This window comes from Eubalaena glacialis, chromosome 3, assembly GCF_028564815.1.
Source record: "Eubalaena glacialis isolate mEubGla1 chromosome 3, mEubGla1.1.hap2.+ XY, whole genome shotgun sequence".
Taxonomy (NCBI): domain Eukaryota; kingdom Metazoa; phylum Chordata; class Mammalia; order Artiodactyla; family Balaenidae; genus Eubalaena; species Eubalaena glacialis.
This window is the reverse complement of record NC_083718.1, coordinates 194,695,196-194,716,197: the sequence shown is the minus strand read 5'-3', so window position 1 is coordinate 194,716,197 and position 21,002 is coordinate 194,695,196. Positions and strand designations below refer to the sequence as shown.

General features: G+C 63.6%; 1 protein-coding gene across 2 annotated transcripts; it reads right to left on the bottom strand.

Moving 5' to 3' along the window:
• Positions 1–714: 714 nt before the first annotated feature.
• Positions 715–13,513, bottom strand: UBE2J2 (ubiquitin conjugating enzyme E2 J2). Of its 2 annotated transcripts, XM_061185186.1 has the most exons (7): positions 13,340–13,513; positions 9,487–9,617; positions 6,737–6,777; positions 3,819–3,921; positions 3,601–3,739; positions 3,205–3,285; positions 715–2,601 (listed from the first exon to the last, which is right to left on the bottom strand). In XM_061185186.1, exons 2-7 carry the CDS (start codon positions 9,615–9,617, stop codon positions 2,317–2,319), a joined length of 780 nt encoding a protein of 259 aa, XP_061041169.1. In that variant the 5' UTR covers positions 13,340–13,513; the 3' UTR covers positions 715–2,316. The 2 variants fall into 2 exon arrangements, with proteins under 2 accessions (XP_061041169.1, XP_061041170.1); XM_061185187.1 differs by lacking the exons at positions 9,487–9,617; positions 13,340–13,513 and adding an exon at positions 7,430–8,228.
• Between the last annotated feature and the right edge of the window lie 7,489 nt (positions 13,514–21,002).

The window sequence follows — 21,002 nt, the reverse complement described above, 5'->3', positions numbered from 1 at the left end:
GCCACATCCACAGTTGGCAGCTACAGGCAGAGCCGCCCCAGAGACAAGCTGGGTGGGACGACGTGAGGAGCGTCTGCCCGAGGACACCCAGCCCCTCCCTCCTGGCTCAGGTGGAGGTGGTCACCTCCCAGGACAGCAGCGGCCGGCCCCGGTGACTCCTGAACTCACTGTGGGGGGTCGAGTGTCCCGCTGGTAAGCCCAGGTCTCGAGGAGGTCATGCTGCAGAAGCCCACTCTGCGCCATTCCTGCTGGGACCCTCCACGTGACCTGCGGCCAACAGCCGGCCAAGGCGCTGCCAGAAAGACCCCTCCTCTCCCAGGCTGGGCACCTGTGTCCTGCTGGCCTGGGCCATGTGGACACGGCAGCCGCGCCAGGCTCCGGCACCAGCCCGTGGGTCCTGTGTGTCCCAGCTCCCCCAGTGAGGCTGGACCAAAGGGAGCCTGCTCGAGGCATCCAAGCCTCCCAGCCACAGCCACCTACTGCCCGCGGGGAGGCTCAGGTCAGCTGCCCGCGACCCGACCATGGACACACCGCCTCCACAGGGGAGGACGGGACCTCGGAGCCCCGGCACAGCCCTCAGCAGGCCGCCTGCCCACCGCCCGGGGGGAGCCGCACCAGCCTCTCAGACCGAGACCTCCGAGCTGCGTCTGCCAGGTGACACCCCAAACCCGGGCCTGGGAGAACCTTCTGAGGGAGAGACACAGGCCCGACAGGACAAGGTCATCTTTTATTTGGGGGTCACATCAGACAGCAAGCCGCCACGGGCGCCAGTGGGAGCCTCTGTACAGCACAGATCTGCTCCCACCGCTGACTGGTTTTTAGAAGTTGAGATTTCACACACAGAAAAGAAAAAACACGTGTCAAGTAATTTCTAATTCCCAAACATTCCGCCTCCGAAGAACCTCAGGAAACACGGCGCGTCCGGAAGGGGCACCAAGCTCCACAGACGCACCCTCGGGCCGGCAGTGGACGGAGGGAGGCCTGGCAAAGCCGCACCCATCGGGACCCGGGCCCAGCAGCACAGCACCACCCCGCCACCGGGGTCCACCGGGTGGACACCCAGCTGCCCACGGGCTACCCAGTACTGGGCAGAGAGGGACCTGTGGTATACAGGCCCCAAGAGCACAAAATTTAGGAACAAAGACAAAATGAAAGACTCTTTTTCACAAGAGCGTGTTGAATACACACAAGCGGTAAATCAAAGAGCAATTTTAAATAAGTTGATCGAAGAACAAAGAACGTCAAAGATGCACCAACGCCGGGCTGCACGCGGCTTCCCTGCCGGCCTCTGGAGTGAGGTCACAGGGTGTCGTGCGGTGGCACCCGGACACGGCGCCTAACACCGTGCAGGGACGTCATTAGCAGAGACGAGAACAGGGAGACGTCGGCGATTCAGGAGGCGCAGGCCCCAGGTCTGAGACGGCGCCCACCGGCGCTGCTCCTGAACCCGGGTGTTCTTCCCGGGCGGCCAGCCTCTAAGAACCGGCCACGGATCCGCTGTGAAAGGGAATGTGTGAGCCTGTCTCCGGGGCAAACCAAAGAGCTGGACCACGTGTGTGGGAAGCCCCACGTGTGCAGAGCCCGCCCGGCGGGTGGGACCCAGGCGCCCGCTGGGAGGTCTCCTCCTTCCATTAGCGCAGCCAGTGGGAGCCCGCAAGAAGCCATGGGGGTGAGAGGAAGCCGGCAGCGCGACCGCGCAGGACGCACAGCTCAGCCCCGGTGCCAGCCTGTTGTCAGAAAGGAAGCAGATTCTCAACTTCAGCAAAACAGAGCACACGTGCTTTTTCCCAGGAGGAACCTTCTTCCTTCTAAGTGAACACAAATGCCGAAGCCCAATCCCCTGACCCACCCATGGCCGTCCCCGGCCAGCGGGCCCCGGGCCACCCTGCCGGGCCCCTGGCACTGCCTGCCGACTCAGAGCTCCACACTAAGAACGCACGCAGAGTGTTGGATAGGCATCGAGTTTTATATTTTTCAGTGACCAAATCTAATAAAATGAAAAACAGGTTACTAAAATAGGTCCAAAAGACAATTCAGGAGATAAGCTATAAAACCAAAGCGTGAGGCCCTCTCGTGGACATGGAGCCTCACAGCCCCCGACGGACGCCAGGGCAGAATGGGGGCTGGGAGTCTCACGTCTCCTCCAAATCCAACTACACACTTTGGTTTTTGTTTTCCTTTTGAAGGTTTTTAAAAAGCTAACCCCAGGAGTCAGGCAGGCCCGCCCGGTGCTCGGCGGCACGTCCAGCCAGCCCGCGTCGAGCTCGGGCCCAGCGTCCCTCGTTTCCGACCACCTCTGCTGGTCGTGGCGGTGGCTCACTCCTGCGCTATGCTTCTCAGCACGTACTTGACCGTGTAGGCGAAGGCCGCAAACCCAACTATAACAAACAAGTTCGCCAGGGCACCGCCCAGGAGTCCGTGGTGCCGGTTGGCCTGCTGGAGCCCCGCGAGGTGCGGCCCAGCCCCCGGCGCGTGCCCGTTGAGGAGCGGAAGCCCGTTCTGGCCGTGGTGCGTCTCCCCGTCTGGAACCACGTCTGGTAAGGGCAGAGCCTGGGGTCTGCTACCGAGTTCGTCCTGTGCTCTCTGCTTTTGCTTAATTTCCTAAGACAAAAACAGCAAGAAACAAGGGTTGGTTGGGACAAGCCAGCTCCGTCAGGGCCAGGGAGGGGACTGCGGTCTACCACAGAGACCCTGCAGGGTCGGCGGGCAATGGCTGCACGTGTTTCGTCCTGACAACTGCCCTCGGAGGCAGTGTCGCCGCTAATCCTGTTTAACAGACGTGGAGGCCACATGACTCGCCAAAACCGCCAAGCCTATGTACGCCTCACGAGCTAGGACTGAGCCAGGTCTGAGCTACTCTGAACCACCAGGGCCCCGACCTCCGTGCGGCTCAGCCTCCCGTTCATGGCCAGGTTCTCTGCTCTGGCACCAAGACCAGCAAGCATCCCTGCCCCTCACCCCCGGCCCACCCAGGACCTCGCCAGGCCCAGCGGCCTTCCCCTGACCTCTCCCCGTCTCCGACCCACCATCCAGCCCCCAGGCCCCGGACGAGAGGGTCAGGTCTTTGCACCTAAACACGTCGCCCCCACTCCCGGTCTGCAGCACAGGGACACACAGGAGCACACGTTCTCTGTGGAAAGTATCGAATCCAAGTGTCCCTGACGTGGGGAAAGCAAAACTAATGGCCAACTTTCACTTTCTTACCTCCACGACTTCCGGAAACAATTCACAAAATACTTTGTCTTTTAAATTAAACACTAAGCTTTGTGCAGCCAGTTGTCTTTTCTAGGAAGAAAAAAGAAGAAATATCAGCCCGAAGGCTAATTTCAATTTTCACATTCTAACAACAGACGGACTGACGGGCGAGGGCTGCGGTCTTCACGCTGTGGAAAGGACTCCGCAAGCGTGCTCCTCGTGACAAGCTGACGTGCGGTCTCCTAAGGCTGTCTACCTTCCTGCAGCATCCGCTGATGATGCCAGACCTGACCCCTGCTTAACACGGGAGAGAGATGAAAGCCCGGTAACAAGGAGTCGCCGTCCTGACTGGGTGCAGCAGCTGTGGAGACCAACCGCACTGCCCCCCTCCCGCCCCCAGCTCACTGTGAAGTCCGACGTCTCAATGCTGCCCAGGGTGGGGCCCTTCTCCACCATGAAGCTCAGGAGCCCCGTCAGGATGGTGGAGACGGACCAGGCCGGGTTCCACGTGTCTGGGTGGAAATCCGTGATGGAGAGACACAGCCTGAAGAAAGGGACCCAGTCAACGGGGTGCACACCCCTCAGGACCCCAGTCCCACTTCAGAAGCACCCGGACGCCTTACCTCGTGTTGCACTTAAATCTTCCATTGGGAGTTATCATATAAATACTAGGAGGTTTAAAAGGAAATTCTCTGGGAAAAATTAGTTTTCCATGATAATAGCCACCTGCATCAGAACAGAGAAGGAGCCTTGTCATTGTTCAGAGCGGCGACAGGCCCTCACCCTCACCGCCCTCAGGGGCCCGGCCCGGCCCGCCCCCACACCGCTAGGTCTCCCCACCCCCTACCCACCAGCCGACCATCCCTGGAACTCACACACCTCACTGGGGCTCACGCCCACCAACCTGGGGGGGCCCCTACCCCCAATACCGACTACACGCCCCTCCTCCACCCTCGCGTGCCCCCTCCCCGAGAACAGAGCATCAGGACAGAGCCTGCACAGGCTGCTCGCTGGCCCACGTCCACCCCGCGAGTGGCAGCTCTTCCGGTCCCCCCACTCCTGCACCACCTGCCTCTCCTCCCCCAGACCACACCCAGCAGCAGGCAACGCGCCGTCATTTCCCCCACTTAAGAACAAGTAAACAACGGAACTCTGCCCCCCGCTCCCCTCCAAGCCCTGCCAGATGCTCCCTCTCCTTTATGCAAAATTCCTGGCCTTCAAGTCACCAGACATGCCCGCAGGGCCACGTGACCCCATCTCAGGCCTCACTACCATTCAAGGCCCTACCTGAGCCCGGCTCCTTCCGGTGTCCCCCCGGCACTGTCACTCCTGCTCCGGAACGCGCCGCGCCCCGGCCACACCATCCCGTCCACACGACGACACCGCGAGTCTCAGAACCAGGCACGGTGACTCCCCCGGTCTTATGATTTTAAAAAACTATTTTAGCTATTCTAGGTCCTTCGCCTTTCCGTGTAAGTTTTAGAACCAGTTTTTGAATAAGCCTGTACTCACCTACAAACACCTCTGTTAGGGTTTTAATGGGATGCTGTAAAACCTCTAGACACAGATCAACACTCGTGTACTACCGGGAAGCCCGCCTGAACCGTGAAACTAGTGTCGCGGTTTCGGCACCGGCAGAGCCCAGAGCAGGGACCGGGTCAGCGGGCAACCGACACGGAGCCAGACAGACGTGGACACGGGAGGGAAGGGTCAGAACGTCCAGAAGCCAGAGGAGCAGATGAGGAGGGAGCCAGAGTCCACACCGGCCCAGCCCCTGAGGCCTGAGCGCCAGCCACCAGATGCGGCAATTCTGAGGGTCCCTCCGAGACCCTGATGGGAACAGGGTCGGCAGAGGATGGCACTGCAGCCAGCAGAGCCCTGAGCTGAGGCGGGGACACCAGGAGGTGCTGAGGGGACAGGCACCAGGAGAGGACACACAGCAGGTGCTGAGGGGACAGGCACCAGGAGAGGACACACAGCAGGTGCTGAGGGGACAGGCACCAGGAGAGACACGACAGCAGGTGCTGAGGGGACAGGCACCAGGAGAGGACACAGCAGGTGCTGAGGGGAAAAGGGGAGGAAGGCAGTGTGTGGGGGGGCGCAGCGGAGGAGGGGGAGGGCAGCAGAAAAAGTTTTGGTCTCCGAAGGAAACCTTTACAAGGAGGATGAGGATTTTCCCAGCCTGAAGACCGGGAACAGCAGGGACACACAGGAGAACAGATGGGGCACATGAAAGCAAGAGTGACAGGGCTGGGTCTGGAAAAGGAGAGCCTTTCATCCAGGTCAGAGGGGCTGGGTGGATGGGGGTCTCCTGCAGCCCCAGCCACCACACGGCTCGCTCGGGGCTGCCCTCTCCTCTCCCTGCCACCTCTACCCTGCCCAGGTGTCAGCCTCACTTACGCCACCAACAGTTCTGGCTGGTCCTGGGGGCGGTGTGTGTGTGGGGCTCTCGTCACACAATTAGTAAGCAAGCGTTCACTACTGTGTGGAAAACACTAAAACCACAAAGAACAAGAAAACTTCAAAACCAGGCCTAACCCTCCTCGCGAGAGAACGCTGCTCGTCCTCGGTGCCTCCCCAAGTCCGCTAAAAACGTGTTGTGCGTCTCCTAAGTGTTTTAACACGAGCTGTGCAAGCTGCTCTGCAGCCTGCCTTCCGCCCTTTCTCCTGGAACCCCACGCAAGGCCATCACCGAGCCCGTTACCCTGTGGTCATGACACGCCCACCCTATAGATACGCTTCTGCACACTGTTTCCCTAGGGCAGGTCATCCCCCAACAGGGATTCCTGGGCCACGAGAGTCCCACGAGGCTAGTGACTTGTCTGCCCAACTACCCACCACACTCCTGGGCATCCAGAGCACCCACACTCCCTCCCCAGCAGCACGGGTCCTCTAGTGGAATTGAACGCACCAGCCCACAGTAGGAAGACACAAGCGTGCTGCTCCGGCCACCCAAAGTCAGGACCCAGAGACCAGAGTGCCCGCCTGGCCACGGCGCTGCCCCAGGCTCCACCACCCGGAGGCTGGCGCCAGGCTCCCCTCGGGCCCCTGGAGACTCACTGACAGACAGCTCCGAGATCTGTCTGTGAACACCAGAGGATGCTGGGTGGCATCACCTGACCACGGCAGGCCCCGCGGCCCCCTACACCTCAGGGCCCTACCCGCACAGGGGCCGCCCCTCAGCTCAGAGGACTCAGCAGAGAGAGCACTCGGGAAACGACCTTTCTTTCCTTCGACAATACACATGTTGGTCTTACTTCTCCCCCATCTGTTCTCCCAGCTCTGATCCCACTGACGTCAGAGGCTGGGTAAATCTGATACTCACAGCAGCCCCTGAAGACAGAGGCGCATGGGCAAAACCAAACTGAGCAAACCCCTCTAGGACTTGCAGGAAACCATAAGGGGCTCCACATGTGTGCGGTCTACCTCACACACATCCAAACCAGAAACAGTGTTATTTACAAATAGGTGTTTCTCAGGCAATGGCAGTTCTGAACACAGACGCCGCCACTTGTTCCTCTAACTTGGGCCAAAGACTTACCTTCGTAGGGAGTCATCTCAGGGCCTCGGACCACATAGTGCCTGAGGGAGGGAAGAAAATGAGTTGGCTTTGGGGACGGCAGATTCTCCAAAATCTGAGTCACTCCAAGGCCGGGGTTTTTAGCGCCCACCCGAAACTAGACGTTCATAGACGTTCAGCAGGTGAACTGAAGGGTGAACCCGACCAGCTACCCAGCTCCCCAGTTTCTCCAGCTGCTGGTGTGTTAGCCGCTCTGTAACGGGATCAGAGAGGCTGTGTCTCCCAAGTTTTCCACAGAGTACTTTTGTATCCACAACACAATATGCAAAAAGCTAATCCTCTCTAACCGTTAACGTCAACTGACGATTTAAAAATTAACTTCAGGGCTTCCCTGGTGGCGCAGTGGTTGAAAGTCTGCCTGCCAATGCAGGGGACACGGGTTCGAGCCCCGGTCTGGGAGGATCCCACATGCCGCGGAGCAGCTAGGCCCGTGAGCCACAATTACTGAGCCTGCACATCTGGAGCCTGTGCTCCGCAGCAAGAGGGGCCGCGATAGTGAGAGGCCCGCGCACCGCGATGAAGAGCGGCCCCCACTTGCCGCAACTAGAGAAAGCCCTCGCACGGGAACGAAGACCCGACACAGCCATAAATAAATAAATAAATAAATAAAATTAAAAAAAAAAATTAACTTCACAATTTATTCTTGAGACGTACCTGAAATCTGGTATTTTTCAGCATGCCCAAATATCACGCAGTAGCTAACCCGGGAACAGCTGGAGACACGCAGAGGCTGGGTCCCCGGCCCTGACGTCCTGGAAGAACCAGACTCGACCTCAGAGCAGCTGCCCTCGAGCAGGAGGGACAGGGACAGCCCGTGATTGTCACCAAAGTCCTCACACGCAGGGAGCCGCAGACCAGGAGCACCAGCCCCACGGACTCTGCTCTCCATGCAGATACACGAGGCTTCATCTCTACGTCAAGAAGCATTTGAGCTTATGAATTTTTTTTTTTTGGCCGCACCTCTCGGCTAGTGGGATCTTAGTTCCCCGATGAAGGACTGAACCCGGGCCCTCGGCAGTGACAGCGCGGAGTCCTAACCACTGGACCGCCAGGGAAGTCCCTGAGCTAACGAATCTTCAAAAAAGACAGAAAAGCACAAAGAAGAAAGTAGACCTGACCAAAAATACCACACCAGACACACTGCGCGCAGGTCAGTAACCGCCCCTTCAGGCACTGCTTCCCACCAGGACGCTGGGACACCGCCTACCCCCTGCTGCCTGATAGCGCCTGACTCGAAAAATACCGTTGTCCTATGTCAGCAGACCAAGAACACACCGAGGAACGTGGCCTTCATTTGTTACTGCTCCCAATTCCTGTGCCCAATCTGACGACACCGAGAAGGGCCGGTGAGCAGGGCTCTGAGAGCGCCCAGCAGCCCTGGGGCAGCAGAGCAAGGAAGGCTTGGAGGACAGGCCTCTGCCACAAAAACGCGCTCTTCTCCCAGCTGAAGCGACAGACACCCTCAGCTGAGCAGACGAGCCCACGCAGCAGGCCTGACACTGCTGTCCTCAGCCAGCATCTGGGAACTGGATTCCAAGGGGTTCTCATCACCCCAATGCATCTCAACTATTTGTGCAAAAAACGTGGTTAATGCTGAAGGGAAGCCTGCTGTCCTGCTGGGAGTCTGGAATACCGGTGGGCACCAGGCAGAGGTGCCCGTGCCCCACCCCACTGAAATCCCTGGTGCTCAGTCCCGAAAGGGCTTCCCTGGTGGATGCACCTCACACGCCTTGTCACAGCTGGCCGCAGGGGAGGAGAAGCTTGTGTCTGGTCTCCAGTGGACTCTGCCCTATGCCTCTTCCTTTGCAGCGGGTCCTCCTAGCGAATGATGGCGCGTAGGACCCGACTCACATGCAGCAGGGGCCCACACAATGAGGATGTTCCCCTCGACTGCCATGGAACCCATCTGTCCGCCTGCCAACTACGTCCTGGGGGCCACGCTTGGTTTTTGTCGCCTGGGGGCAGGGAGAGCTCTGCTGCGACACTGATGCCTCCCCCACATGCCAAGGCCAGCCTCCCCCTGAGACCCTCCACCCCACCTGCCAGCGCTGGCCCTTCTCTGCAAGCCAAGGGAGGAACGTAGACCCAGGATCCTCGAACACCTGTCCAACTTAGAAAATACTTTTTAACTCAGATCTCTTTTCTCTGGATTTTAAAAAAATTTCTAAGTATTTGTTAAGAACAAAACATAACAAGGAGAAAACGCTCCTTGATATTTCAGCCCTACACTTTGTCTCTCACAAAATCACCAGCAAACCTGGTAGGAGCAGCTCTTCTACGACACGGCGAGAGTCACTACGAAACGCATATTCACAAGACACAGAGCTGGAGCATCAGGACCCGTCCCCCGTCACCAACTCGCCAAAGTAAGACAGGGCAGCTCACAGCACCAAGAAGTCAAGAGCAGAGAAGCAGAGTCTAAACGTGTAGCTTCTCCAACAGCCGTGAGGCCTGCAGGCCCCAAAGCCTCCCCCAGCAAGGACCTCCTCTCTGGCCCCGGCGGGCAGGGGTCAAGGACAGCCCACCACATCCCTGGCTGCTGCCCACCGTGGAGGCAACCGGACAGCGTCTACAGGCCTCACAGCCCACTCACACCCGCCAAGGGCGCAGGCGGCCCTTCCCTGCGCCGAGATGGCCCATCCGGCCCACGCAGCCCAGCCAGAGAAGCCGGGTGACAGGCAGCGTGGGCGAAGGAGGACGCAGAGCCTTACCACTCAAGGATGTTGGAAGGGAGGGGCTCGGCACAGATGTAAGGCACGGGGTCCTTCTTAATCCGGAGGTAGTCCTGCTTCAGGCGCTGGGTCGCTGTCGTGGGTGCTCTCTTAGCGCTGTTACTGCTCATCTGTGGAAGACAAAGGTCCACGCTGACGAGGACAGAGGTGTCCCCTGCCACCCTCCCTACAGGCGGCCTCCGCCACCCAGAGTCGAGGCCCATGGGCCGCGCTGACTTGCCCGCGCCCTCAGACACCCGCGGGCCTTGCGGAGTCCCCTTTCCTGTCTGCCCCGCTAGGATCTTCGCTGACACGACGTCATCAGACGGAAAGATTAAGAAAAACCCTGCAGCCCCGCTCCTGCTTTAAAAGAACCTCCACGGGGAGAAAGAGCTCTATCTGCAAGGGTCGCGGGAGGGGGCCCTGACCGCCTGCCACGTGGGCATCTCCCCAGCGCCGTGCTGGGTGGTGCCACTCCCCCGCCACGGCCCACCGAAGCCCGTTGTTAAACATTTTGCAGCACACCTACCACTGGTCACAGGTGGGTGGGAGGAACAGAGAAGCAGAGGAAGAGCCTCTGCCTGCGACTGGAGAGAGAGATGGGGACCCCAGAGAGACTCGGGAAGCGGCAGCCGGACAGGCAGAGATAAGGAAGCGTACTGCGTCCAGGACACAGCACTGGGTCACCGCGGCAGGAGCCAAACACGGTGAACAGCGGCCGATGAGGCCAACCAGGGATGCGAGGCCAGGCCGTCAAGCGATGCCCACAAAGATTTTAGGCCCAAACCTTACGGCAAATCAGATCTTCTGTTAGAAAGGTCACGCTGGTGGCCCAGCAGAGGATGGATGGGACAGCATGGGACAAACAGGATGGCGCAGGACAGCACTGAAGGTTGGGGACGGGGAGGGAGGGAGCAGCCATCATTCAAGGCAAGAGACCTGGCCTGCTCAGGGGACCCTGGGACACCTCAGCTCTGCTCCAGAGGCGGGAGGGCGGGATGGGGATGCGGAAGACAGGGCTCCCCACTCTCACGGGCACCAGAACGGCTCCAGCTCAATCCACTTAATGTACTAGAATTTCTCACAGTGGGACGTGGAAAGGCAAAAAGGTTCTACTGCTAACAATAAAGCGTGAAAGCCACTGGTGTAAAACACGGTGGAGACAGAGGACACACCAGGGTGTGCAGCTCAGGATGGAAAGGAGTGTCCAGGCTACAGGGGAAGCCAACTGGACGGGGCAGTGAGGGAGGAGTCACTTTGCCCGTGTTCCCAACCCGTCCCGCCTCAGCACCGGACGACAGTGGCCAGGGTCTCCACCCGGAGCCACTCCCCGCACCGGGCCGGCCCCTCCTCACCTCAGCCCGGGGCCTCTGCACGCTCCTTCCCTCCCATCAGTCTCTGCCCATGTCGCCTCATCAGAGGCCATGGACTCCTGCCCGGTGGGGTCCTCCTCAGAGCTCCCTCCCCACCAGACGACGACCAGGGCTCGCTGTCTCACTCCGCACCCCCGGGGCACCCGCAGTGGTCCCGCCACACGCATCACAGCGCAGCCCTGCTTCCTGCTCTGGGGCCCCTAACCCTCGGATCCCCATTCGCCCCCACTCTCCCCAGCCCCCCACACCCCCCCCGACGCAAGGCCCGCTGCTCTGCCCGTCAGAGACCGCAAGACTCCCGCCCAGCCTCCCGGCGCGCAGTCTCCCTCCGTTCCAGTCCGTCCCGTTCGCTGAAGTCGGGTGACCCTTCTCCTCGCACAGCTCTGATCGCAACCCTTCAGGACGCACCCACAACTGAGCAAATAAACGTCAACACCTCCAGCACCTGCCAAGTCCTCTCAGGAGCAGCCCCAGACCGCCCTCTAGTCCCCGACTCCCAGGGCCCCTGACATGGCCTGAGCCGACCCCTTCCTCATCCCAACCACACGGCCACTTCCCGCTCCAGCCTCTACCGGCGGACAACGCGCCGAGGCCCTGGTCAAGTGCCTCCACGCCACCCAGCTCCGCTCCGCAGAGGTGACCGTCAGGCCCCAGCAGACACCACTGGCCGGTGTGCCCCCCGCAGGTGGCTAGACCAGCCTGGGGGGAGCGCTCCCCCCGCAGCCCCGCCCCAAAGACCGGAGAAGCCAAGGGGACCAGGGCGATGTGTAGTGACAAACACAGCGACAGTCCAAAAACAGGGCCACGGCCCAGGACTCGTTTCCTTTAACTGCTCGCCGCAAAGTTAACTCTGCCGACGCAAAGCAGCTCCCCGGGTAATTCAGACACAGCCGTGCGGGCCTCAGTCAAGCGGCCAGCTGGGTGCTTCACGGAGGGTAGCGCACGGCCACAGAAAATAAATAAAACAGATCCTGCCCGGCTGGGCGCAAATGAACTTTTCTCTCGCTTTTGCTTCCAAAGCCGACTTACAATCCAGCTACCGGGTCCCTCAAAGGAAAGCGCTCCCTCTGCGCAGCGCCCTCAGGCCCCTCTGGGTGACGTGAGCTGGCCTCTCCCCATCTGCCCGTGCGCTCAGACCAGGCGCCTCCACAGACCACGAAGCGCTCCTCGAGGTCCCTTCGGGCCAAGTCCCCACAGAGAGAGCACGTAAGGCGTGTTACACTGAAGGAAACAGGGCGCAGACGTCCAAAAACAGAACAGAACAAGAAACGGCCCGCGCACAAAACTGCAGGGCAGAGAAGCTGAAGGCAGGCAGCCTGAGACAACGTCGCGGGCACGGGTCCCTCCGGGACCGCGGGGAGACAGACGAGCCGCCCGCCCCTTTCTCCCGCTCGGCGGCCGAGTGCTCCGGTGACGGTGCGGCACGAGACCTTGGCCTGACCCGCCAGAGGGCACGTGACACACCCGTGCCCGGGACTCGCACGGAAGTCTCTCCCTTCACCAGCAGGATTGCTTCACAGGCTGGACGGAGGCCCGGGGCTGATGGGGGCCGCCCCGCCGCCACTCCCGCACCTGCCAGAGATCGGCGCGGCCAAAGTGTGCGGATGACTGAGCGCCAGTTCCAGGTGCAGAGATCCAACGGTGCCTGCAGACACGCGGGACCTTTCAATCAAGCGAGACCCTTAAGTTCCTCTCCGCGGAAACGAGCCTACACCGAGGGCCCCTTACCTCCAAAGAACAGAGCCCCGACCACCGCCCTCACTAGCTCCGCTCGCCGCCCCCTCCACCGGCTGGGGCCTGACCTCTCTGTTTCATGCCTGGTCTCGCGTGCGGTCGGGAATGCATGGGAACTAAACACAGACCAACTAAGTCGTGCTAACTGGAAAAGGGGCGAGACGCTTACACCTGGCCAGACGGGAGAGCGGGCGTGCACAGGCGAGGAGCCGGCCCAGGGCCCACTCCGGCCGCCCGGCGTGGAGCTTCCCACTCTGACCGCCCGGATTTTCTCTCAGTTACCACCCCAAAGGCGTCAACCAGGCACGCTCACTGCTGGGGGGACGCAAGAGGCGGTCTGGGGTTCTAACTGCTCGGGGATGAAGCGGCGGCGGGCTGCACGGCAGTCACCCCATCCCAACACGGATTCCCAGGACAGTTTACGAACCAAGCTCTACGCCGGCCCGTCCTGACGGCGGCCACAAGTGTGCCACTAACGGGAGGCTTTTCCGTGGGACGCCAACCGTGTAACCACCCGAATCCCCAAGCTGGCCGGAGGGAGGACGAGCCGGCCCGGAGCCCCGGGCGCCCCGCCGTAACCGAAATCGGGTTCCGCGCACGGAAGCTCCAGGCCGGGCCCCGCGAGCGCGGACGGGGCGGGGATGGGCCGTGCGGAGGCCCCGCGCCCCCCGCCCGCCGCTCAGGCCGGCTCCGGCGGGGTGGACGCGCGGCCGAGGCCCCGGCACAGGCCCGCGGCGCGTGCTCACCTCTCCCCGTCGCCGCACGTGGGCCGCCGCCGCGCTCAGGCTCGCCGTGCTCGAGGCCAGAGCAGGGAGCGGGAGAGTGGGGCCCGCGCCGCAGAGTTGCACCGCGCCGGGACCGAGCCCACCCCGACTACCGCTGCTGCCGCCGCCGCCGCCTCTGCTTCCAAGATGGCCGCTCGCGGGGCGGGGCCGTCCCCGCTTCCGGTTCCGGGGCGCGGTTAGCTTGAGGGAGGGCGACCGCTCTAGGCGGCCGGGCGGATGTCGCCTGCGTCTCGCTGCCGCCACCCGCCCCAGGAAGCGGAAACAGTCGGCGCATGGGCAGTGGCTTGCAGCCCCGCGGGGCGGGGCTCGAGCCCTTCTGCACGTCTGGTCGGCCAGCGACGGCCCTCCGGTTGATCCTTCGGCCGCAATCCTGTCCGGCTGGCGGCCCCGGGGAGAGTCAGCGGCCGCAGCGGACCGGGGCCCCCCACCCAGCACGTTCCCCTCCTCACGACCCTCGGCCTTACGCGGGAAGACAGGTCCTGTTAGAGGGTGACCCCCGCGGTGCCGGCGTGAGCCCCGCCCGACTTCTCTGGGACGCCGACCTTCCCACCGGCCCCCTTTCAAAGGATCAGCCCAGTGCGGACTGCGGGGCCCAGTTCTTGTGCCCATTTAACAGGAGAGCGCGGGAGGCACTCTGCGTCCCCGGGCCTCAGTGACCGAACCACCCGGGGCCCTGAGAATCGAGTCCTGGGTGGCCTTGTGTGGCCGCGGTGTCGCGTGGGACCCGGAGCCCCGCCAGAACCTGTGCCAGGTGGGGTCCGCCGTGGGAAGCCTGCCCAGCCCCTGCCCAGGGGGAGAGCTGTTCTCATAAAAAGTGTTGCACTGTTTTCCGACCGAATTTTCTACCCAGCCCATGAATAGGGTCATTATGCACCGTGGATGCCACACTGAGGCTGGCTTTCCGCTCCCATGGTCCCCTCCCTGGCCCTGGGGGAGGGGGAGGCAGAGCAGGGCGGTGGGGCGGCCAGGGAAGGCCCCGGGGAGCAGAGGGTACTGCCGCTGGGACGGCATCGAGACAGCCGTGACCACGGGGCCTGGAGGTGTCGTCTGCACCTCACATCTGCCTTGGGGAACACTGAGGGGCACGTGAGGATGGCACACAGGTGGGGTTCTGGAAGAGGGAGGGCTGGGCAGCTGGGCAGGCTGACACACTACCCTTCCTGGTGAGTGGGGCTGGGGGTGCCCACACAGGCTGTGCCAGTGCCGGCTCGGCTCTGAGGCTGGCGGTGGTCATCAGCCAGGACCCATCCAGAGGGGCCGTCGCTGGGCAGAGCACAGGGCTCCGTGCAGCAGAGCTGCGTTTCAAACCCCGAGTTCTCACCCCTGACCACGACCCTGACTGCGTCTCGGAATAGACCACCGGGCAACGGGGTAACTGACCACGTGGCGATTGACGGTGGGCTCCAAGCACTGATGGGTCTAGCCATGGCCACTGGCAGAGGGCGGGCGGGCGGCCACGCTCACCCCCGAGTCTGACCCACCCAGGGCACCTCAGGCAGGATCTGAGCGGCCACTGCAGGGCCGGGCCCAGGCCCGGGGCAGAAGCAGGAGGAGTGCCCGTCGTCCCTCGGCCCAGCACCAGGCGAGTCGGCCCGTGGGAAGCCAGCCTGCTACGTCTCTGGCCCCCAGTGTCCCCCGGCACTGGCCCTCCCTCCTCCTGGGGAGGCTGGCAGTCCCCAGGCCCCACCTCCTGCTGCCACGCTCAGGAATTAGCTCAGCCTGCCCTTCACTCCCCGGCCTTCCCCCCAACCTGGTCTCTGCCATCCCCACACAGGGTGGGCCCAGCTGTTTTTAGCTCACGGAGAGTTCTACAAGGGAGGCCACCCCGAGGCACCAGGGTGTTTCAAGCACAGGTGTGGGGCAGACCCACGGCCGGACCCTGAGCCACACACGGGCAGCGTCACACACTCTGCCCACCGCAGCCGGCCGGAGCCCCCTCTGTGGTGGCAGGAGCCCCTGCCTGCCACTGCGGTCAACGCCTGGGGGATGGAGAGTTTCTGCAGTTGCACCGAGGAAGCGCCTTACTCTCCGCTGGGCTCGAACTCCAGATGGTCCAGCCCCAGGGCGGGGAGGATGCCCCCACCTGCCCACTCCCCCCAGGAATCCCGCACACACGTGCAAAGCCCATGGGCTCAGACTTCACGTCTGTTGCACCGGAATCCCCCCAGGGCCAACTCTGAGCTGTCCCTGAGGGTGGGGATGCCCACAGGCGTGGAAGTGGAGCCCAGGCACCCGCAGTCTGCAGGGCAGTCCCGGCCTGCAAGGGGACGCCTTGGTGCCTCTAGGCCCAACCTCGGTGAAGGCCACCACTTGAAGGCCCACTGGGGCCGTGCTCAGCAGGCTAGGGCCAGCCGTCCTTCTGGGGAGAGGGCGGGGATTGGGGGCCCTCCACCTGTCCCTTCTCTAATCCTTTCAACGTACAGCCGTCAAGGAGGGGCCACATGGGCCCATGTTGTGCAGGAGCTGGGGACGCCCTGTCCTGCCCCAGCCAGCACCTCCTGCTCCTCCGGGGACTGGAGGGGCCTGGTGAGGCAGGCGAGGGGACGGGCCCAGAAGGGAGGAGGGGGCTGCTGGCCTCGCTGCCACTGGACGCAGTCTCTGTGTCTCTGCCCTCCCAAAGGCAGGCTCTGGGGTGGCCTCCTCAGGAGGAGGAAGGAGGGGCTCTGACACTGGCCCAGTGACATCAGTTGGTCTCACCTCTGAGCCTCGAGGAAACTCAGTCCCACTTTGTACTTGAGGAAATGGGCTCAGAGAGGTTGAGTAACTTGGGCAATGTCACACAGCCGATGAGTGACAAAGCTGTGATTCGCACTCACGCCCAGGTGAGTCCAGGGCCAGCTCTTCCCCAAGCGTGACTTCCCTCTCCCAGAGGTCCCCTCTGGCCATCTGCCTCCTCCCAAAGCCACGAGGCTGGTGACCTCATGCCTCCTCAGAGCCAAGGCCCCGCCAGAAGGGCCTGGTGGAGGTGGGGGCTTCCTCCCTCATCTCAGCCCAGGTCCTCAGCACCAATTTGGGGTGGGGTGTCAGGAACCCAGAGCCTGTGTGAGGAGGGGCAGAGGGCCTGAGCCGACCCCTCAAGCCTGGGACCAGGCTGAGGGTCTGGTCATTTGGGATGGCGAGGCCTCTGGGTCATCCTAGAGCCATGTTGGTTCCCGCAGCGTGTCACCCTGGGGCTGTCCTGCTTTCAGCACACTGGCTGGCCTCATGCAACCACACTGAGGCCGAGGGTTTCGGCATCCGAGATGGCGTGTCCCTAGGGTGTGGTGCCATCTTCGTGGGTGGTGCGTGGTCTTAGTATCTCCTGGGAGGCTGCGCTGTGGGCGCCACCTCCCACCCAGGCCCCAGCTCCTTCCCACAGTCCGCGCCTGTGCCAGGGGCTGGGCAGCCAGCCCTGGGGGACCCCTGTGTTCTGGGAATGGAGGCCCCTGCCCAGCGACCCCTGGCCACAAACACCTGTGGTCAGAGGCCTGGCAGGTGGAGGCGAGCAGGCATCCTTGCAGGCCAGGCTGGAGGAGAGTGGACAGGGGAGGGGGCGTGCAGGGTCTGCTGCAGCGGGGTCCCTCCTCGCCCCTCCAGAAACCTCGGGCCCCTCACCCCAGCCAGGGCCAGGGCCCCAGGCCTGGCTCCAGGAACCCGGGCAGGAAAGCTTCCCCCCGGGGAAGGACGCTGGTGCCTGCAGCCAAAGGCTTCCCCTTCCAGGACCAGAGCAGGTGTGACTGTCCCCAGCCGGGCCCCTCCCCACCGCCACGCCCCACGCCCAGCCTGTTATAAATAGGAGGCTGCCTGGCCAGCGCCGGGCCACGGCCCGCTTTTTCACCTGCTAGAACCACCACCAGCACCGCCACTGTTGCAGCCACCCAGCACGGGAGGTTGGAGGCACCCACACAGGGAGCGTCTGAGGTGGCCCGTGGCCGGGGCAGTTGGGGCAGGCCATCTCTCGGGGTCTCCCCTGCCTGAAGTGGAGGGGCCACATCCCACATGAGAGGGCAGGGGCTCCCGTACACACCTTCATCACGCCACCCCCACTGACAGAGGGCTTGCTGTGTGTGAGAGGTGTGTGTGCGTGCACGTGTGTGTGCGTGCGTGTGCCGCGTGAAGGGGCCATGCACCCCTGCTCCTGCCGCGGCTGAAGCGTCGGGGACCCACGGTGCCCACACTCGCCCCAGCGCATCCGCCCTAGTGTTGGGACCCCGCCCCCCGTCTCAGGAAGCCCTGGAGGTGCCTGAGTCTCCAGAGCCGCCCTCCTCCTGCCCCGCCAGCTCCAGCGGGGGTGGGAGGCGGCCGGTACGGAGTCCGAAAGAAACTTCTGGAGCCCCTTTTGCCTCGCCAGTATCACAGGCTGAGGGTCCTGCCTTCCCTGTGAGGGCTCAGTGTTATCACGGGACACACGTGTGGGACCCGCCATCAGCACCCCGTGCTGGCACGTGCCCCTGGCCAGGCCACCTCCACAAACCCGAGGCCTGGGCCCCACGCAGCTGGCTGGCGCTCGGGTGTCCAGCCCAGCAAGTGCCAGCTGAACGCACCAGGCCCTTTCTCTGGCTCAGCCCCGTCCCCAAGCGCCAGCCCAGGCCCCATTGGCTGGAGGGGCCAGAACCCAGGGGGCTGCACCCCAAGTGTGAGAGGCCTAATGATTCAGACCAAGATGGGGACACTGTGGGAAGTCCGCAGGAGGCCCGGGCAGTGACTCAGTGCGTGTCCCGGACCGGCAGGCCTCACCTGGTCAGGGCTCCTGCGCACTGGGGGACCTGGGTCCCGGGACGCTGGAGCCTCCGGGTGGGAATGGGGGCCAGGCAGGCCTCGGGTCCCCCTCCTTGCGTCCCTCAGATCCCCACCACGTCTGGCCCATCAGCCTGTTGCCTACTTTTCCGGAAGCCCGAGGCCCACGAATGGAGCATCGCTGGGGACTCAGCTCGGTGGAAGACGCCCCACCCCAGGCCAGCAGCGCCCAACGGTCTACAGGCCTGACCCTTGGCCCAGATGTGGCCAGACCTGCCTGGCTCCATCGGCCCCAGTCAAAGTGGCCATGCTGGCCGCTGAGGGTGGGTGGAGGCCGTTGAGGCCCAGAGTCCCGTCAATCCCCAGCGCTGGGCTCTAGGCCAGCGGTCACCTGAGCAGGTCACCTGGCTGCCCCTCCCCAGAGGTCCCTGCCCCACTTGGCAGAGGGCAGCAGAGACCCACCCAGCCTCGAGCCTGCCTGCAAACAAGGCCAGGCGTGGCCTGAACACCATGTCCCCTGCTGTCCCTGCCCCACCGCCCAGGCTCGGCTCTGGCCGTGACAAGACACACCCGCGGAGGCCGCCTGGTGCCCTGCCGGTCATCACAGGGGAGGCCCGCAGCGTCGGTCCCAAGTATGGACCAGCTTCTGACAGGGCCTCTCGAGCATCAGCAGGCCGGGCTGTGCCACTGGCGGCTGAGGGACGTGACGGTCCCGGGAGTTCCCAGGGACAGAGAATGGAAGTCGATGGCATGGCCCCGGGTGGGGACACCTGGGTGGGGTCAGACCGGATGGTGGGCTGGGCCCCCCACTGAGGCTCGCTTCTGGGATTCAGGCTGGAGCCATGGCCCAAGCAGCTGGTGGGGGGCCAGGGACCCGGACGTGCCCCCAGCTGCCGCCATCGCCACCACCGCCACCGCCCGAGGAGGAGCGTGGGGAGAGGCTGGTGGAGTTGCACGCCTCGTTCAGAGAGCTGTTCACCTTCTTCTGCACCAACGCCGCCATCCACGGCACCATCCGCCTTGTCTGCTCCAGCCAGAACCGCCTCAAGACCGCGTCCTGGGCGCTGCTGCTCGCGGGGGCCCTGGGCCTGCTCTGCTGGCAGTTCGGACTCCTCTTCGAGCAGTACTGGCGCTACCCGGCCATCATGACAGTGTCGTACACTCGGAGCGGAGCACAGGGCAAGCTCTTCCCGTCGGCCACCCTGTGCGACATGAACCCACACCGGTGAGGGCTGCGGCCAGCTTGGGGGCCCCTCCCCAGGTGCAGTCACAGCGGGAGCCCCCATCGTGGACGACTTGCCTTCCCCAGCCCTGTGCCCCGGGAGCAGGCTAAAGGGCAAGAAGAGCCAACGGAATCTTGGTGTGACCACTGCCACCCTGGAGGGACACTGAGGCGCTGGGCAGCCCGGGGAGGGGGAGGGGGGACGGGGGACTTTCCAGAAGGGCAGGCCCCCCGAGAAGGGAGCAGGGCAACACTCCAGGTGGAGAGGCAGCCGGAGCAAAGACAGGGAGGGGCCGTGAACGAGCCAGAGGGTGGTGGGGTCCACGGTGGGTGGGGCAGGCAGGCCAGGGGTCTGAGTTCCCTCTGCAGCCACGGCTCCCGATTCAGAACCCCCTCCTAGGCTTCTGAGGACAGCGGGGGATGGGGACCGCTCTGCTCTCCGCGACACCCGGGTCAGTGCCGTGGGGACCAGCGTGGCTCTCCCCGCAGTGCGCATGGCTGTCATGGGGACTCGGGGCCTGGCTCTGACTCCGCTGCCCCCCACCCTGGCCCTGCCCCCAGGCCGCACCCAGCCCGCCGCCCCCTGCAGGCGCTGGACAACTTTGCCCGGGAGAACATCTACTCCCTGTATGGGTTCAACTTCAGCGACAGCGTGGACGTCCCGGGAGCCGAGGCCCCGGGCCCCGAGCCCACCCTCCAGCTGGACCGCGGGATCCGCCTCCAGAGGCTGAGCCCCCTGCGGGGCCAGAACAGAGTGGGCTGCAAACTGGTGAGTGTCCCAGCCCTGGGAGGTCTGCATGGGACGCGGCAGGTTGGAGCCCCACGCTGACCCCGTGCCGCCCAGCGTAACAGCGCCGGTGGTGACTGCGTCCAGCAGGCCTACTCCTCCGGCGTGGCGGCCGCCCGGGAGTGGTACCGCTTCCACTGCGTGAACGTTCTGGCCCTGCCGCCTGCTGCCCACGAGGACAGCCACCACAGCTGCGGCAGACACTTCGTCTTCTCCTGCTGCTACGACGACCAGGACCGCCAGGCCCGGTGAGTGCAGGCGGGTGGCTGCTCGCCCCGCCACACCCCATGCAGTGGTCTGCCGGCCCCACGGCTCCCTCCAGAGATAAGGCAGCTGTGGTCCCCTCCCTGCAGCCCCGGGGCTGCACGCGGCAGGGTGATGGGTTAGGGGCATGTGCGGGTCTGAGCGTGGCCCCTGGTTCCAGACACTTCCAGACCCCCCACCACTCCAGCTATGGCAGCTGCTACACCTTCAACGGTGTCTGGGCCACGCAGCACCCCGGCCTCACCCACACTGAGTGCCAGCCCGGGCCGGGTGTGGGCGGGGTGTCCAGGCCAGCCTCCCCCAGGGATCAGCCTGGTCCTCGGGCCAGAGCAGCAGGGTCATCTCCCTCTGCTGCCCACGGAGGCCGGCATCGCAGTCACGATCCACATGCGTGACCACACGCCCTTCCTGGAGCACCGGGGCTTCAGCATCCGGCCAGGGACGGAGACCACCGTCGGCATCCGAGAGGTGGGCCGCCCAGCCTCAAGGCTCCCGGCCTCCGTGCCCAGACCTGGGGCCTCAGGGGCTCCAGGGCAGGGCGGCAGAACTGAGGCGCACCCCCTCCCCCCAGGACGAGGTGCACCGGCTCTGGAGCCCCTGTGGGCACCGCACAGACAGCACGGGGGGCATGACGT

What these genes read in the sequence shown, in the direction of transcription:
- UBE2J2 (XM_061185186.1), bottom strand. Translation starts at nt 9,617, where the DNA reads ATGAGCAGTAACAGCGCTAAGAGAGCACCCACGACAGCGACCCAGCGC. An exon ending in CCTTCCAACATCCTTGAGTG is followed by an intron (nt 6,778 to 9,486) that starts GTAAGGCTCTGC and finishes TCCCTCCCTCAG; the next exon opens with GCACTATGTGGTCCGAGGCC. An exon ending in AGATTTAAGTGCAACACGAG is followed by an intron (nt 3,740 to 3,818) that starts GTAAGGCGTCCG and finishes CCCTTTCTTCAG; the next exon opens with GCTGTGTCTCTCCATCACGG.